Source organism: Petaurus breviceps, unplaced genomic scaffold (genome assembly GCF_028583685.1).
Source record: "Petaurus breviceps papuanus isolate PSGF00001 unplaced genomic scaffold, PetGlider_PUasm1.0 207, whole genome shotgun sequence".
NCBI lineage: Eukaryota > Metazoa > Chordata > Mammalia > Diprotodontia > Petauridae > Petaurus > Petaurus breviceps.
Window position 1 is genome coordinate 22261919 of NW_027185850.1, and position 18926 is coordinate 22280844.

At 49.2% G+C, this 18926-nt stretch overlaps 1 protein-coding gene across 1 annotated transcript; it reads left to right on the plus strand.

Annotated features, from left to right (window-relative positions):
- Positions 1–6949: 6949 nt before the first annotated feature.
- LOC138164749 (low-density lipoprotein receptor class A domain-containing protein 1-like) lies at positions 6950–18456 on the plus strand. The gene is made up of 7 exons (XM_069092714.1): positions 6950–7086; positions 7508–7692; positions 8170–8227; positions 9910–10041; positions 14383–14520; positions 15209–15334; positions 18308–18456. Exons 2-7 carry the CDS (start codon positions 7672–7674, stop codon positions 18454–18456), a joined length of 624 nt encoding a protein of 207 aa, XP_068948815.1. The 5' UTR covers positions 6950–7086; positions 7508–7671.
- Positions 18457–18926: the final 470 nt, after the last annotated feature.

The window sequence follows — 18926 nt, forward strand, 5'->3', positions numbered from 1 at the left end:
TGGCTGTTGCCCTGCACCAGGAAGTAATTCCCAGTCTTGCTGTGGCCCTGGTTAGACTATTTGGAGTACTATGTTTAGATCTTGGTGTCACATAATTGGCTAAATGGTGGATCTTTTGACCGAAGGAAGATAACCAGAATCATGGGGGGATCTTGGTTTGGTCCCTTCTATGTGAAAGGTTGAAGGAACTGAGAAAGTCCGTCCTGGAGAAGAGAAAACTTCAGGAGTGGACACAACTAGTATTTTAAAACCTATCATGTAAAAGGATTAGGTTTAAGCTCAACATTGGTTAATGCCTCCTCCTCACAAGTCCTGCCTGCATTCCAGGAGCTCAGTTCTGCTGTAGGGATACAGCTCATGTCCAGGTAATTGCCAGGAAGACCCAGAGATGGTTTGGGTTGGGAGATGGAATCAGGAAAGGCCTTCGGTGGTCCCTGGACTCTGCTTTGAAAAGAAGCCAGAGATTCTTAGGGGTAGTAGTGAGGAAGGAGAGCCTGCCAGACCCGAGAGGCCACTTGTGCAAAGACTCAGGTGGATGTGCAGAAAGGGAAGCAATACGAACAGAAGCTGAATGTCATGGTATCACCAAGGAGAGCAATGGGGGCAATTGCTGAAGATTTTTCTGGGTGATACGGTTAGATCTGTTTCAGAAACATCATTCTTGGCATCTCTGGAAGACAGATGGCAGAAAGGAGAAAGTGGAGGCTGAGTGATTCATTCTGTTTGGCTGGGTTGCAAAGAAGTAAATTTAGGGTGAAGAAAACCTGCTTAAACAAGTAAGAACGAAGAATGCCCTGCCCCCACTGGAGATCTTCAAGCAAAGGTCATATCAGGGCTTCCTGTTGGGGTTGATGCAGGATTGCTTTATTAGGCTAGCAGGAACCAATAATTTGGGTCAACAGCCTCTCAGTGACTAGAGACTGTGAGGGCTGACAGGATCTTTTAAAACAAGCAAAATCTGAAACGTAGGTGTTTCTTTTTTTTTTTTTCCCCTTTTTGGAGGGGGGAAGGCAGGGCAATTGGGGTTAAGTGACTTGCCCAAGGTCACACAGCTAGTTTTGTGTTAAGTGTCTAAGATCAAATTTGAACTCAGGTCCTCCTGACTCCAGGGCCATAGAGCACCACTTCACAACCCCCAAGCACCACCTTCTACATGAAACCTTTCCACCCCACAGCTATGAGTACAAACCCCTGCCGCCATCCTCTTATATCTTAGGTGTATTCTATAATAGTCATCTTTCCCAATACAATGTAAACTCCCCAAGGGCTGCATTTGTTTCACTTAGTAGATAGGGTAAGAATTATCCCCATTTTACAAATGAAAAAAGTCAGATTGAGATAGGAAGATCACACAGGTTGAGTCAGAACTGAGGTTTGAGCCTAGAGAGTGGTGAGGGGGTATGGAATCTGTACCCCCCACAAAGAAAAGACCCTAAGTCCTTGAATTTTCCCACAAATTTCAGGAATGCAAGCCCCTAAACCCAGATCCCTGCCATTCCTCTGAGGCATTGGGCTCATCCCAGTATAATCCTTTCAAACAGTCCTTTCATTGTAGCCCCAGCCCAACTCTCCATTCTCTGTTACCTCCAGCCCACCTCAGGCTACTTGACATTCCTTAATCCCATCCACATCTTGCCACAGTCTTTCTGTATGAAAGTGTAGATCTGCCCCACTTTATTGGCTCAGACTCCCTAGAAATCTCACCAACCTCAGCCAGTATCATAATAAACACTCTACTTGAACTGAAAGAAGGTTTGAGTGGTCGAATTCTTTCCAGGAAGACCTGTACCCTGTACCCTTGGCATTTCAGGCTTCCCAGAACCCACAACTGGTTTGTCCCCAATACCACACTGATTTCTCTTTGGTACCTCATACCTACTCTTTCAAGAACACACAAATAACCTTGAGGAAAGAATAAAACATTTTCTATGCTGACCTTTAAAAGATGGAGTTCATTTTTTTTTTTTTACCACATCCTCAAATTAGCTTTCCACATAGCAAACGTATTAACTAGCAAAAGGGGGTATTATGTCATTTGCTGGTCCTTGGCTTTACTTTACTCATGGTGATACAAAGCAAGCATTTGCTCCAGACTAAATGAAGATCGTACAAGCTATGATAGCAGCCCCCAGGAAATGATGGTTGGTTGAAAGTAAAGCTACTTTTGTAGGTAAGATCTAATCAGAAAAGCAGAAGACTCCTTGCCCTGAACCCGACAAATGGCTCTTCTGAGTGAATGGCCATGGGGAAAGCTACCTTCGACTCTGGGGGCTCCTACCACTTCTTCTGCCATTTAGTCACCAGGTCCTTTCCACTCATTCATTCCCTTTAAAGGAACAAATACTGAACTGCTGGGTGCAGGTAGCGGGCACTTGCTGACTGAAAGATTGATTGATTTCAGGGCACATTGCCAAGCACTGGGGTGGATAGAAAGTTTAGACACTCACCGCCCAGGTACCAACACAAATAACTATAATACACAGTTATATGATGAGGATGTTTCCAATCCTAACACCATCTTGGTGTTGCTATATGTCAGCAAGTCATGAAACATAACTGCCTCAGAAGAATTATAAGTGAATTTCACACAGGGCCCTGAGGAAGCAGGTGGATATGAACCAGATGTGACAGAACCATGAGGAACTCCAAAGAACAGCAGCCAAAAACCATCATGGAAGAAGAAAAAGTGGGCAAGAATGAGAGCTGAATGGCAGGTGGACAGGTGGAACGTTCTCTGCTGACCCCTCCCTGAGCCCAGGGATGACCCCTGATCTTATGGACATGGACAAGTCCAGGATGGAAGGACCAGGGTGGATGGGTCGCTGTCTGCATCCAGTCTGATCAGATCACAGTCCCATTGGACTTAGTGTGTGATTATTCCCATTATCTCTTGACTTCCTACTTAGCATTCCAGTCTCCTAGGATGGATGTGATTTGGGGGGAGTGGGGCTGTTATTTTTAGGAGATGTTGTAGGTCTTCACAGACCTACCACAGATCAGCTTTGGCTTCTTCTGCATCAGTGGAGCACAGAATTGTTTGTATCAATGTGATGTCCAGCAGTTTGCCTTGGATTCAAACAGATATCATTGAATGATTTTTGAGTTTGGCATTAGAGTACAATAAGAAGTGAGGCAGTTGGGCAGCCAGGTAGCACAGTGAGTAAGAGCACCGGCCCCAGAGTCGGGATGACCTGGGATTGAATCCGGGCTCAGACACTTAGCACCCACTCAGAAACACCTGGCTGTGTAACCTTGAGCAAGTTACTTAACCCCAATTGCTTAGGGGCGGCCAGGTGGCTCAGCGAGTAAGAGCACAGGCCCCAGTGTCGGGATGACCTAGGGTTCATGAGCAAGTTACTTAACCCTGATTTCTTTAAAAAAAAAAAAAAGAAGTGAGGCAGAGACTAACAGAGTTTTGTCAAAGTAATTTGCTGGTCCTAAAAACTCTTTCAACAACCCAAAAGGTGACTCTACACCAGATGATATGTGTAGAAATCAGATTGATTGGGGAAGCTAGGTGGAGCTGTGAATAAGGACCTGAGTTCAAATGTGACCTCAGACACTTGACACTTAACTAGCTGTGTGACCTTGGGCAAGTCACTTAACCCCAATTGCCTTGCCTTTCCCCCTCCAAAAAAAAAAAATCAGATTGACTTTTCAGCCAAAGGTGGAAAAGCTCTTTGCAGTCAGTTAAAACAAGGCCTGGAGCTGACTGTGACTCACATCATGGACTTTTATTGCAAAATTCAGACTTAAATAGACCATATAGGTATCCTCTATGAACATGAAGTGGAGGTGACAGATTTAAGGGCTTACATCTGATAGACAGAATGCCTGAAGAACTATGGACAGAGATTTGCAATATTACACAAGAGGCAGCAACAAAAACACATTCTAAAGAAAAAGAACAAGAAGGAAAAATGGCTGTCTGATGGCTTCACAAATAGCTGAAGAAAGAAGGAAAGAGAAAGACAAATCCAACTGAATGCAGTATTGCAAGAAGAAATGAAGTTTTTTTTGTTGTTTTGTTTTTTGCAGGGGGAAGGCAGGGCAGTTGGGGTTAAGTGACTTGCCCAAGGTCACACAGCTAGTGAAGTATCTGAGGCTGAATTTGAACTCAGGTCCTCCTGACTCCAGGGCTGGTGCTCTATTCGCTGCGCCACCTAGCCACCCCCCTAAGAAGGTTTTCTTAAATGGGCAATGCAAAGAAATAGAAGAGCAGGTTGCTTGAATGCCACGCCATTTGAGGCAGTAGAAAGCCACTAAAGATTTTTGAGCAGAGGAAAGACCTGACCAGAACTGTGTGTGAGAAAGCTAATTCTGGAAGGGGTATGAAAAATGGATGGGATAGGAGAGTAGCAGAAAAACATGTTAGGAATCTATTGTAATTAAAAATCCAGTGTCTCCTGGGTGTGCTCAGGGGAGACTAGTAACTCTGGTGTGAGGGATGCTGAGCCCTTTCAGGGCTGTGTGCTTGCCCCAATTATGCTTTTTAGCATGATGTTCTCCACAGTGTTGTCAGACACTCTCAATCTAGACACACACGGCATAAGGTCAGCCACCGCACTGATGCTAAATTATTTATCTTGAAAAGGCTACAAGCTGAGACTAAAGTGTAGGGAGAGTTGGTGCATGACTTTTTTGTTTACAGATAGTTGTGCACACAATGCATCCTCTGAAGCTGAGATGCAACAAAACATGGATCAGTTCTCTGCTGCTTGTGCTAATTTTGGCCTAACAACGAACACCAAGAAAACACGGTGCTCCTTCAGCTGCCACCACCCCATCCATACTGTGACAGCGAGCGGAGAAGTTCTGAAGGCTGGACAAGTTCCCTTACCTTGGCAGAGTACTTCCCAGGGATGTGCACATTCATTATGAGGTTGACACACACATTGCCAGAGCCAGCTCAGTGTTTGGGAGGCTCTGAAGGAAAGTATGGGACAGAAGAGGTATCAGACTGCCTAGCAAACAAGGTCTACAGAGCCGTGGTGCTGACCTCATTGTTTTATGACAGTCTGCCAGTGCCAGGCCAGGAACTGAAGGGCCCTGCACTGGCCACTAGGCCAGGAACTGAAAGGCCCTGCACTGGCCTTGGGATCTGGCAGGTTACACTGATAACATCGTTGCTAGTAATGATCTTTTACCAGAAATCACAGTCAAGCTCACTGGCCTACTGTAGCCGGCACACTCCATTCCCTCTCCTTTTAGGAAAAATCAGCACATTGGCCATTCTCAGAGGCAGCTTCAGGGGACAGTGCATAGAGCACTGGACCTGGAGTCAAGAAGGCCAGAGTGCAGCTTTGACCTCAGACCCCTCCTAGCTGTGTCTCCTGGGGCACGTGAATTAACTTCTGTCTGCCTCAATTTCCTTATCTGTAAAATGGGGGCAGTGATAGCACCTGCCTAAAAGCACAGTAGGGGCTTAAGAGAAGCTAGCTCCCTTCCCTTTCCTCCCCTCTTCTCCATGACCGTTCCAAGATCACTGACATTGACTCACATTAGTTCTTTGGGTAAAGGGGAAACAGGTCTAGCCCTGTAGTCAGAGGAGATGGGATGTGGCCACACAGAGCCCCTGATCTAGAGGGATCACGATGGAATTTCTGATACTCTGGCCACTATGCCGAGTGGACAGCTCTGTGTGGTGAGGCCCAGCCTAGTCCCCTGCGGCTGGGCAGGGCCTCAGAGGGGCAGCTGGTGAGAAGAAGGGGGCCATACTTTCAGACCCCCAAACAGACCTCGAATTTTGGCTGGAAGATGGTCCAGTCCAACTGCCTCCTGTTACAGATGAGGAAACTGAGGCCCATAGAGAAGGACGTTTCAGAAGGTTTCACAGTGAGTGAGTCACACACAAGTCCAAGGCCTTTCACCCTGCCCCATGCAGCCTTTCTGGGGGAAGCCGTCCCTCCTACAGCCAGGCTCAGCCCCCTGCCAGGAGGCTTCACCACTTCTCCCCCAGCCTCCCCCAGCTGCCCATCATTGCTTCTCCCTCTTCAGAGTCCCCATTTATCCCTCTTTCTTGTTGCTCTCTCTAGGCCGTGTCTTTTCCTCCAGCTACATCTCAGCAACAACAGGACCAGGCCTATTTTTCTTTATTTGGTAGATGCAGAAATGCAGGCACAGAAAACATGTTACAACTTTTTGTTGAATTGATCCAACCATCAAAGACATGTTGTAATGGGAATGCAAATTTGGAAGATCTTCCCTGCCCCTAGGCTAAAGTGCACCTGGAGCCTGGGGAGGGAGGCTTGTTTTTCAGTAGATACTTTTTGATTGGCCAGTGGGTCAATAAGGTTGTTACATTCTCTGAGCCAGGAGAAGGCTATATAAGCCCTGATGTGTAGCTTTGTTTTGGGGGCTCACTTTGAGAAGTGTTCTGTGATTTGATCTGGACTCTGGGAAGTCGTTGTCCAGGCCCGCCCCCCCCAGCTTTGAAAAACCCAGATGTTGATTTGGTATGGATATAATGGTTGGACAGTTTGGAAAGCTGTCTACTTGATCTGTTTCTGTCTTGATAATTCTGCCTGTATACTTTGAAGTTCTGACTTTTGCTGACCTTTTCCCCTGAACAAGGTAAACGATATATGTCTGATTAAAGTAAGCTTGTTAACCCATTTTGAGTTGCTTTCCTTTAACAAAGCAGATCCAAGAACCTGTGCTAGCAGCTACCCTGGGAACGCTGGGGTGCTTGCTGCTACACATGTCAGGACAAAGAATGTCAGAGCTGGGAGGGGCCTGAGAACAGGGGATATCAGAGTTGGGAGGGACCAGGGAACAGGGGATGTCAGAGCTGGGAGGGACCAGAGAACAGGGGATGTCAAGACTGGAAGGGGACTTAGAACAGAATCTTTGTTCCTCCATTTTGTTCTGAGCACAGACCCTATCCAAAAATCAGAGATTCCAGTGTCTGGACCTTAGGAATCATAATGTCCCTTCATTTTATAGAGGAGGACACTCCCCTGGAGGGAAATGAGTGGTCCAAGGTCACGCAGAGATCGAGAACTCAGTCTTCTGCCTCTCAGTCAAGCTTCCTTCCTTTCCCACCATGAGGCCTCCTAGCATCGTCCTCTCAGCGATATCACAGAGGTATCTGGGGGCTGGGGTACTGAAGGAGGGGGGAGAGAGGGGAGGCTTCATGACAGTTCCTCTGCCAGGCCAGACTTTCAGGTATTCAATTCAATAATTCAATTTCATCAGCATTGACCATGTGCCAGGAGGTGCTGTGCCTACCCTCGCAGGGCTTATACTGCACTTGGCCTCCAGTCATGGTCAAGGACTGAGCTTATGTAATTCCGGGACTGTCCACCAGGGGTTAGGGCACCTCCACAGATGTCCCTTTCCCCTGTGACCCAGGAGAGATGGACCAAGGCTGATCTGAGCTAATCGGGGCTGGGAAAGGAGGGCGGGTGGAGAGAAGGGCAGGGGAGGGAGGTGGAGGAGCAGTTAGCACCTCACAGGCATGTGCCAGAGAATGAAAGAGGCTCCTTCCTTATTGTCCGCTCCTTAGAGACCAGGTAACAACCCAGGTCCCGGCTCCCAGTCCTTGCCCAACCTGCAGGACCCAAAGAGGTAACTTAACCTGGAGAGAGTCAGGACCGATCTCCAAGCAGGCTTCGCCTTCCTCCCACCCAAGAGTCCCTGCTGCAGCTCCCTGCGGACACTGAGGCAGCCATGAACAGGATCTTTCCTCAGGTAACAGAGCAGCCTTGGGCTGAGGCAGGGAGGCAGCCTCTTAGTGGGAGGGAATAATAGAACTGTGCCTTCCACACCCAGATGTGAGAGGAAGCCCAAGGAGGGTGCTCCGGCCCCCAGTTCACCCCAGCAAACAGAAAGCCGTGTCCACACTAGCACGGCACGGGCACACGGGCCAGGAAAGGGCTGGGGAAAGTAGGGCTCAGAGTGACCGCCTCCCCATCTAAATCCCGATTTTCCGTTTTGATGAGGAAGAGTAACTAAGGAAAATGTGAGCTGTGTATGCAGCTATTAGGCAGCAGGGAAGGAACTGAGAACATGGAATGCCTGAACTGGGAGGGAACACATAGAACATGGAATGTCCTCCCTGGGAGGGAGCCTAGAACGTGGGATGGCCAGACTGGGAGAAGTCTCAGAACACAAACGGTGCAATTATGGGCTTCTCAGCCTCCTTCCATTCCACTCTCTTGCCATTAGCCAAGGACCTTGGATGGAAACCCAGAGGGGGAAAAGAAGACTTCTGAAAGTGAAGAAGGTAAGTTTCTTCCCTGAAATCCCTGAAAATACCCCGGGTGTGGGGGGGCAGCTTTCTTATTACAGGGGTGGCCCTAATTATCCAAGAGGTCAGGCCAAGCTCATGAAGATTACTGTGGCCCGCCCAGCTGTCCCTCAGGCTTATCTTCCTGCTGACCTGCCAGGGGCTGGCCAGTGCCTCTGGGGGTCCTGTTGGGTAGCAAGCATGGGATCTGCCTGTCCATCCCAGTGGAACAGCAATGATCCCCGATAGGGGATCCCCAACAGGGCCCAGCGCTGGGAAATTCACCCAGCATTTCACAGCCATCCGTCATTCAGTCTCTGTAGCAGTGCTGGGAGGTAGGAGGTATAGGCTTATTCCTTTCCTGCCAAGAAAGTACATTGAGTCTCAGAGAGGGGAAGGGCCTCCCTCGGGGGCCCAGTGCTGGCAAATGGCCAAGCCCCAGATCCAGCCCTGTCCCTCCTTGCCACCCTTCACTACCCCATCCATTTATGGCACTCCAGGGGCTGCTCTGTGTTCCTGGTCCCCCAAACTGGGTCCTTAAGCATCAAAACATTATTTGATTCAAGTTGTTCTGATGGAAACATTTTCAGAACATCTTTGAAGCATTAGAGGCTCAAAGGAAAAATGGGAGAGGCCTCCTGTCTTTTGGACAGCAGCCCAGGCCAAGCAACTTTTATTCCCCTCCCAGCTGCGCTTCTGACTCCAGACTCTCCAGACTTCAGAAGCATGACCCTGTGCCTCCACACCATTCCCCTGGCCTTTCAGCTCCCTTCTCCATAGAATGTCAGCTCCCTGAGGGAAGTCTTTCTTTTTGCTTGCGTTTTGTATCCCTAAGCACTTAATCCAGTGCCTGGCATACAGAAGGCACTTAATCAATGCTCCTTGCCTTGCCTTGCCTTGCATTCAGGCTGAATTTTGAAGGCAGCCAGAGATTCCCTGAGATGGAGGTGGGAATGCCAAGGAGGTGCCACTGGGTTCTTCCAGGCTGTGCCCACAGTACAGACTCAGGCAGCCCTAACCAGACTGGAAAGTCTGGCTCCCAAGGGCATGTGTGTGTGTACACATGTGTGCACATATCTGTATATGCATGTCCCAATCAATGAGTGAATGGAGCATATATTAAGTACTCAGTATGTACAAAGTCAGACAGACTCCTGCTCATAGGCCCAGGGGCTCCCAGTATAATGGGGGAGACAGCACACATGAGGGGTCCACCTGCAAGGGAGATGAGAAGATCCTATGATTCTCAGGGTGCAGGGGCCGAGCAGAGGGTCAGGGCTCAGACCTCATCTTCTAGGCCTCCTCTCCACAGGGGCTGCTTCCCAGAAGGAGGGCTGAGGGCACCGGGCTAGAAGTATTGCTATCTCTAAGGCCCTTGGGCTCAGGGTCCTGGGAATGCTAAGTGTGGGAAAGCTGAGGCTGGCCACAAGGGAATGAATTGTTTCAGCCCCAGCAAGGGTTGCTGACTGTATACTGAGGCACAGAGGGGTCAAGCCCTGTGTCAGTGGAGGGATACCCCCCCCCAGAGGATATTCTGTCTTTGGCAAGATGGAAAGAGAGTTGGAGGGGAGGTTTTTGCCAAGAGATTCCAGCAGCCAGCACGGTGCCCTCAGTCCCTCGGTGCTTCCCAGGCTCTGCTGGGCCTGTGAGAGTCACACCTTCTCCATGTTCCCGGACAGACTGCTGTGGCCCCTTCTCCTGCTGCAGTCGCCGAGGGTTCTGGATCTCCGCCTGGACCTTACTTCTCCTTGTGTCCCTGACTCTCATTATCTGGCTGGTCAGCAGCTTTGGACTTCCACCACCATCTCCAAGTAAGGCTCTGGCAGGGTGCGGGGATAGCCTCGAGAATATTAAGTTCCCCATTGCCCAGGCTAGCCCGTGGAGGCTATGTCAAGGATACTATAAAGGGATCCCTACCCACATCCAGGTGGGGTGAGGAATCCTCAAAGCTCCTCATCCCAAACATGGCCCCGGGATCCTGATAAGTGCTGACCAATATGATCATCCCCCTGTAATTTCCCTTTCTACTGGGTCATATGTACCTCAGTGTTACATGGTGCTTGGTCCTAGTGTGGGTCTCCTAACAAGATGATTCAACCCTTTGGAGGTTGAAGGGAATTCCTGGTTTGGGTCAGACTTCCCCCTCTGACATTCTACATCCTTCTACCGTCAAGGACAAGATCCATGCCTTATTATTAGAACTACTCAAGTTTGATCGAGAACATGGAAGACACTGGCCTCCCGCTCCCGTATTTCCCACAAAATCACTGAATTTTAGCATTAGAAGGAACCTCATTGGGTCCAGTCAATACCTACACAAAGGTTCCTTTCCCAATATCCCCAATGGGTGGTCACTTAGACTCTGCCTAAAGATCTCCAGTGAAGGGGGGGAGCCCAGCCCCCAGCAGTCCATCCCACTTTTTAAAAATAAACTAACATTTATTTTTAGTTTTCAATATTCATTTCCATAAGTTTTAAATTTTCTGTACTTCCCTTCCCTCCCCAAGACAGCATACAATCTGATATAGGCTCTACATATGCATTCTTATTAAACATTTTCACATTAGTCATGTTGTATAGAAGAATTAGAACAAATGTTTGGAACCATGAGAAAGGAAAAACAAAACAAAACAAAAAAAAAGAGCAAGTAATCTGCTTCAATCTAAATTCAGACTCCATGTTTCTTTCTCTGGATGTGGATGGCATTTTTCATCATGAGTCTTTTGGCATTGTTTTAGGGCCTTGCATTGCTCAGAAGACCGAAATCTTATCAAAGTCAATCATCACACACTGTGGCTGTTACTGTGTACAATGTTCTCCTGGTTCTGCTCACTTCACTCAGCATCAGTTCATATAAGTCTTTCCAGGTTTTTCTGAAGTCCACCTGCTCATCATTTCTTATAACACAGTAGTATTCCATTACATTCATATACCACACCTTGTTTAGCCTTTCCCCACTTGATGGATGTCCCTTCAGTTCTTAGCCACCACAAAAAGAGCTGCTATAAATATTTGTGTACATGTGGGTCCTTGCCTGGTCCATCCCACTTTTAAATAGCTCAGTCATGTTAGGAAGTATATCCTGACCTCAAGCCTAAATTTGTCTCTATCTAACCACCCTCCACTCCTTATAGTGTTGACTTCTGTAACTTGCAGAATAGTCGATTGCCATTGGTAGAGGGAATTCCTTCACTGGGAGTGTTCCCATACCAAGGAAATCACAAGGCTCAAATAGATCTTGTGGTCCACTAAGATCCCTAGATCTTCAGATTAGCTGCCCTTGTGGCCATATCTCCTCCACCTTGTTCTTGTCAAAGTGACTTTTTAAAAGCCAAATGTAAGACTTAGCATTTATCTCTCCCGAATGTCATCTCATTAAATTTGATCCAGTTAGGTGGATGGTCAAGAACTTTTCAAATTCTTACTCTATTATCTAGTATAAAGGTCAGCAAACTATGGCCCACAGGCCAAATCCAGCCCTCCATGTGTTTTTGTATAGCCCACAAGTTTAAGAATTTTTTTTACAGGGGGAAGTTAGGTGGAGCAGTGAATAGAGCACTGGCCCTGGAGTCAGGAGGACCTGAGTTCAAATCCAGCCTCAGACACTTGACACTTAACTAGCTGTGTGACCTTGGGCAAGTCACTTAACCCCAATTGCCCTGCCTTCCCCCCTCCCCCAAAAAAAGAATTTTTTTACATCTTTTTAATAAAGTTTTATACTATTTAAACACTAGGTTCTAGTGGGTTAGACAGATCTGACTCTCAGCTTTGTATCATCTTCATGTTTGATAGGTGTGATATCTACACCTTTATTCAAGTCATTGATGTCTAAGTAAGCTAGTACGTAGCCAATGCTTGTTTATCTAAGTTTCCAACTCCCCTGTGAGGCTTCCTTTGGGACAAGGGCTTGGAAAGTGCAGCTCCCCAGCTCCCCCCTAGCCCTTTTCCTCAGAATTCTTCCCTTTTGTATCTTCAGAGTTTCATTGCAGAGTTTCCTATCCCCCTGTAGGATTTTAGTCAAATGAACTCTGCTCTCCCAAAATTCAGTGTGCACCTCAAATTAACTCCCGTTTTCCTGGCTTTCTCTATCACAAATTTTAAGATGTTGTTATCACTTCTCCCTTCTCCCTGTCCCACCCCCAAGATTCCTGTCATTTCCAACCCAGTAACTGGCTCCTCTCTCTTCAAATTCGATTCAGTGGATAATTTCCCTTTGTTGGTTCCTCCTTTTGAAGGATAAAATCATTACTGAGAGAGAGAGAGAGAGAGAGAGAGAGAGAGAGAGAGAGAGAGAGAGAGAGAGAGAGAGAGAGAGAGAGAGAGAAGAAAAAAGGAGAGGAGAGAAAGAAATAAAAACAGTGAGAGAGAGAGAAAGAAGGAGAAAGAGAGAAGAGAAAGAGACAGAGACAATGAGAGACAGGAAAGAAACCGAAAGAGAGGAGAAAAAGAAGCAGAGAGAGAGAGACAGAGAGAGACAGAGAGAGAGACAGAGAGAGAGAGAGAGACAGAGAGAGAGAGACAGAGAGAGAGAGAGACAGAGAGAGAGAGAGAGACAGAGAGACAGACAGAGAGAGAGAGAGAGAGACAGAAGAGAGACAGAGACAGACAGAGAGAGACAGAGAGAGACAGAGAGACAGAGACAGAGAGACAGACAGAGAGAGAGAGATCTAACAGAGTTTGGATAATGGAAGTTCCTCATCATTGCTAAGATCATACTTCTATGCCAGGCTTACAATCTATTTCCCACATTCCTCATCAGTTTCCTTCTTCTGTCCCAGTGATCTCTAGCCTAGTCTGTTAATAATAGACCACCTCTTTCTGTCTCCACTGATCTTTGCCCAAATGCTCTCCATATTTCTTTTTCTGGTTTCTGGACTTCCTCTCATGAACACTATTCTAATCCTGTTTCTTCTGAATAAGTCCTAGGAACCAGAGGCATACTCCAAGCACAGGTCACACCCTGCCAGTCTCAATGATACCCATGCAGCCAAACTGCATCAGAGCATCTAGTTTCTCATTCTTATTGTCTCAGCTTGGGGCATTTGTGTTTAGGCACCTGAAGTCATAGGTTCTAGTAGTGCTTTTTTTGCTTGGATTCTTTCCCCCTGTGAAGTCCTGGATGTCTCTGCTGCTACACTTCCTACCTTGTGGCTACTCACTAGGGCAGTGGTTGTCAAAGTGTGCATGTGTGCACACATGTGTGTGCACGTGTGTGTGTGCACGCATGTGTGCATGCATGCCCACCACGAGTTTCTCTAGATGAGCCAGAAAGTTTTGATTGTCATGATCTTGAAGATAAAATAAAATGCATAAATATTTTTGTTCAATAGACATGGTACTTACCCAGCGTGCGTGATGTTTTTAAAATAAACAAAACCTGCCCGTTATACATAGGCACCAACCTCATCATACTTCAGAGGCAGCTGCTGTTAGCAAAGCAAAGCTGGATATTCATGGGGGGTCCTGAGAGCTCAGTGGACCAAAGACACCTGTGACCTGGGCCAAAAAGAAAGCAGCTGGAGACCCTCTGCTCTGTGGCATCTACCTGGGAAGATCCCTGTCCTCCTCCTCAGGCCCTCCCTAGTCTCTAGATCCCTAGGGAGCATGAGTGGTTAATGGAATTGTCAATCAACAAGTGTTTATGAAGCCCCCTGGGGAGCCTGGCTACAGGAAGGCCCTGAGGGAGAGGGAACAGCCACCAGCTCTCTGAAGGTTCCAGCAGGACTCCCCACCCGGATCTCTGGTGCACGGGTTGGGCCATGAGGGGAAAAGCCATGGTTTTGGAAGCTTGGATTTGAATCCCAGATCTACTGTGGACAAGCTGTAGGGCTTTGGGCAAGTCCTCTACCCTTTGTGATTCAGATATAAGATGGAGAAAATATCTTCTGTGTTCATGTACCTCATAGGGTCACTGTGATATTACCTATGACACAGGGCTATGAGAAAACAGAATTATTGAATGTCAGAACTGGAGGGATCCCCAGGGCTGGCTCTTGTCAGAGGCAGACAAGGCCACTCCTTGTAAGGAGCATGGCAAGAACCCCTTCCCTCCAGAGCCCACCCCACATTCGGTCCTACAGGCTGGCCCTGGGCAGGTGCCATAGGCACCCCAGGTTCTGACTGAGCCATTTTCTGTGGCTTTCCTTCCCCAGTGACCAGGGCCTGTGCGACCACGTCCAACAAGACAGGCTTCCTGTGTGATGACCGGGAGACTTGCATTCCTGCGAGCCTTGTGTGTGACCGTGTCCGTGCCTGTGCACACGGAGAGGATGAAGAAGAAGCCTTGTGTGGTAGGTGAGGGCTGGAAGGCCAACAGAGGCTGCCCTTCACCTCCAGCCATTCCAGCCCCTTCCCTTGGGACCTTGTCTCACATCACCCAATGGGGGTGAGGCCAGACTTTGGTTGTTTCTTTGGTCAGACCTGTGAACTGGTTCAGAAGCTTCTGGGTAAGGAGACTGCCCAGTCAGCCCCTGCTCTGTACCATCTGGTCTTGGTGGCCTAGAGGAGTACCAAGGGACTGGGTGACTTACCCACAGTCACACAGCTAATGTGTCAGAGCCAGGACTTGAACCCAGGACTTCCTGACCCCAAGGCTGGTGTCTTTACCCACTTGCCCATGAAACTTGTCTAAGTTACACTGCCCCATAGCCCCATATTATAGATTAGGAAACTGAGGCCCAAGGGCGCGCAAGGAATGAATAAATAGCTGGATTTTTATTCAAGACCCTCCATGTCCAGGACTCCCTCTTCTCTCTCAGCTGCCATCCAGAGGCAGAGTGTGGAGCTGGTGAAGCTCTCACCCATACTGAGTGCGGGGCAGGGGGGAGGCCAGGAGCTGTCCAAGGCTCAGACAGCTGCAGGGGAAGTCAGAGGTCTGGCAGAACCCCCGAGGGCTGCTCCATGCTGGGATAACGGGGTTTCCCCTGCTCTGAGGCAAGTAGTTCAGACGGTCCACTGTGCTCTGTCCCCCCTCTCTAGGCAATGTCCCCCACAGCCTCCCCAGCTTCTTGGTGTTCCACTGCAGCGACCACACGTCCTGGGTCTTCGAGGATCAGAAATGTGATGGCTTCAATGACTGTGGAGACTGTTCTGATGAAGGCATCTGTGAGTGCCCCATCCCCCAGGTTGGGCTGGTGTGTGAGCGGCCTCTCTGCTCAGAAATGGCCCCACTGGGTGCCGCTGCCTCCCAGGGAGAGCTTCCCCCACTCCGCTGCCAGGAGCCAGCTCCCCAGGATCCCGGTATGTCACTGCCAGCCGGGCTAAGCCTGTCCCATCACGTTCTGGCTGAGCGTTTGTCCCAGCTGTTCCAGGTGCCTGGAATGAACTCACTCCCTCTGCTCCCCTTACAAATCCCCATCCACTCTCTAAAGCCATGCTGAGAAGCTTCTTCCACCACCTCCTCCCACAGCCAGGAAAGCCAGACAATTTCTCTGGAGGGTGAGAAGGCAACGGCAACAGCTGTGGCCAGTGGCCTTGACAAACCTCCATTGTCTCCCCCTCTAAGATTGCCTATGAATCAGGAGCCCTGGTGTCTGGGACAGGGTTCTAAGCTGGCCCCCATATTGCCAAGCTAAGTGCCCTCATGAAGAGAGTTGGGTGACCCTCTGGGGGACAGGGAAGGGTAGCTTTCATGGGGCTGGCTACCTAAGTTTGTGTGCCTGTGTTGGGTGGGCTCAGTCTGTTGATAAACACTTATTAAGTGCCTACTGTATACTAAGCACTGAGGACACAAATATAAAAAAGAGAAAAGTCATCCTTGCCCTCAGGGAGCTTACCACAGATAATAGGGGAAGATGACACGGAAAAAGAAACTGAAAAGTGGGGAGAGAGTATGTCAAGGAGCACCAACAGGAGGGAAATGAAGAGGTGGCTTATGGGAAGCCCCCTTAGGTGCAGGCCTTGGGGTTCTTTGCCCCGTCCCAGCCCGGCAGTCAGAGGGCAGAGGGGACTGGTGAGGAGTAAGGACCACAGCTGGTGCTGTTTGCGTGAAGGACGTTTCCAGAGGAATTGATGGAGTCCCTTTGGAAGAATGCTGTGGGCTGCCAGGGATGGGGCCAAAGACGTGCCCGTGTCTGACATCAGCATCACCTGCCTCCTAGACAGCACCTTGTGGACTCTTCCCCACTTTAGGGAAGTGACCTGACCCTTTAGGCCTTCCCTGAGACCCCTTGGGCTTGGGCAAAGCGTGTCACCTCCCCCCCAGGCATCAGGCACTGATGTGGACCCTGAGCCCCATGGGGACCAGGATCTGTCTTACCTAAATCCCGTGGCTCCCTAGCCAAAGCACATAGTAGGCGTTTGTTGACGGACTGAGAGGTAAGACAGCACAGGCCACAGCTAGCTGTACTAGCAGTTTCCAAACTCAGAAGGACTAATTCAATTCAACAAATGTTTAGCCTAGGCCCTACAAAGTCTGAGGCAGAGAAAGCAAGGTTTATGATTCGTGTTTTAAAGAGGAGGAGACAGAAAGTAGTTTTAAAGTCATATAGCTGATGTTAGAGCAGCATGGTAACCTGGGCCCACAGCAGAGCAGGGCAGAGGACACCTGTCCGGGATGTGGAAGGGTCCTGGGCAGCACCACCCCCTCACCAGGGCCTAGGTGGGACCCTACCCATTCTCAGCATGTCCTTGACACAGAGGGTGAGCTGCCAAGCAAGGCCCTTGCCATTGGGCCCCATCCAATGAGAGCCCAGGGCCACCCTTGACCTTGTGCCAAGAGAAAACAGTCAAGGTCCAGAGACCTGATTCCAAGGTCCTGCTGAGACCATGGCACCTGGGAATGGGGAGATGGGAATTTCCCAAGCCTGCCTCTTTTCTCCCACAGTACTGCAACTCCAGGGTTGGTTGGGTCTTCCATGGCCTTCGTTTCCCCATTTAGAAGAGAGCATAGAATTTCACAGTTGGAAAGGACTTTAGAAATCATCTACTCATTCCAATTTCCTAATTTACAGATTAGGAAACTGAGGGCCAGATAAGTGACTTACCCAGAGTCATTCAGTAAGACATTGAGCAGGATTTAAACCCAGGTCTTCCAACCCCAAATCTAATGTTCTTTCCATGTCCCTGGTAATTGCCAGGCTTTGCTGCTCATCTGCTGTGCTAGCATCTCCCCCCCAGGAGGCCACTTCTGTGGTCTTGTTTTTCCCACCTGTAAAAGGGGCTGAAAGTGAATACCAGTCTCACTGGAAGATGAATCATGCAACTGTAGAGTGTTGAAGATGGGAAGGACCTCGGAGGTCATCTATTCCAATCTCAGTTCCACAGAGGAGGAAACTGAGGCTCACAGTGACTCAGCAGAGTCTGGGAGTAGAGACAGGGCGTTCTGGGAATCCAGAAGCCCTAGGTACTTCCCCACTCACTAGCCACACCAACCAAATAAGTCTGTCCCCTTTGTAAAGGGGGGGACCCTTCCTCCTAATCACCAGCTCTGCTCCCTCCTGTGCTCTGGTCTGCCCCATAGCTCTGCTGGCTGCTTCTGTCTCCCCAGAACTCCTCTCCCAGACCCTCACTCTCCTATTAGAATGTAAACTCCCCAAGGGCAGAGCTACTATCCTTTTTTCTTTCTTTTCCTAACACTTGGTGCTGTGTTGGGGAGGAGAATAGAATTTGAACAGGCCCTATACCCCCTTTGGGCCAAATTATCCAACTTTGGCGTCAATATCTTGCTTGCAGAGTTAAAAGTCCCCAGAGAATCTGATACACTCATATTCCAATGCCCACGTTAAGTGGGTTGGGTTTCTAATTTTGATCATTACCCGTTTGGGGGGATTAGCCAAGTTATTTGTAACCTTGGAACTCTTGGTTTGGATAAGAAAGAGTCAGCTCTTCCTAGGAAGGGAAATAACGTAATGGGACGATAGCTCAGCATGCACAGGGGACAGGGTTTCTGCATGGAATGCAGCATTTAGGGAGGGGGCTGGTCAGGGGAGAGAATGCTGGGAAGTTTAGGTGAGGGCCGTGAGTAAGTAAGGATCCAGGAGCTTGGCCCTTGTCCTTCGGCCAGGGAGAGCTGCTGAGAGGTGGGGAGCGGAGGAAACAGGCTGCACGTGCTTATGCTGTTCCTGTCTCTCTCCCTAGTGGCCCGCTGCCCGCCCTGTGGGCCCCAGTGGTGGAGCTGCTCCTCCACCTTCTCCCAGTACTGTGGCTGCGTCCCTCGGCACCTCTGCCGAGACCGGGTGCAGCACTGCTGGGATTGGTCAGATGAGTACATCTGCCCCAGGGCCTGAGGAGCCCCCTGCCGGGTGTCACTGCAGGCTCCCCACCAGTCTGCAGGGGCCAAGACCCCCACTCCATGCCAGGCTGGAGCTGGCTCCCGACACTACCATGACATCTGGACATCCTGTGCCTGGGAAGGTGCTTAGAGAGCACTTGATTTGGATCAGAAGACTTGGGTTCGAATCCCACTTCTCCTTACTATGTGATATTAGGCAAGTCACCAATCCCTCGGACCCTCAGCCACTCATCTGTAAAATGAGGAGCTGGACTGGCCGGCCCCTTCCAGCCTGAAGTCTGGGGTCCTCAGAGTTTCTACCAGCCCACTAACGAAGGAATGGCTGACTGGGCCATAGATTGGAGCCTTTCATCTTCCAGACACAAAACCTGACAATGATGTCTCTGTTACTGACTTGGAAGCATGGGGAGCCATGGGGGCGAGGGGGCGATGGCCAGGAGGAGCATTTGGGGGATCGCAGAGGCC

Excerpts from the sequence above, each read along its gene's own strand:
- LOC138164749 (XM_069092714.1), top strand. The coding sequence starts at position 7,672 with ATGAACAGGATCTTTCCTCAG. Across the intron at positions 8,228-9,909 it reads GACTTCTGAAAGTGAAGAAG|ACTGCTGTGGCCCCTTCTCC; the intron begins GTAAGTTTCTTC and ends GTTCCCGGACAG. Across the intron at positions 15,335-18,307 it reads CTGTTCTGATGAAGGCATCT|TGGCCCGCTGCCCGCCCTGT; the intron begins GTGAGTGCCCCA and ends CTCTCTCCCTAG.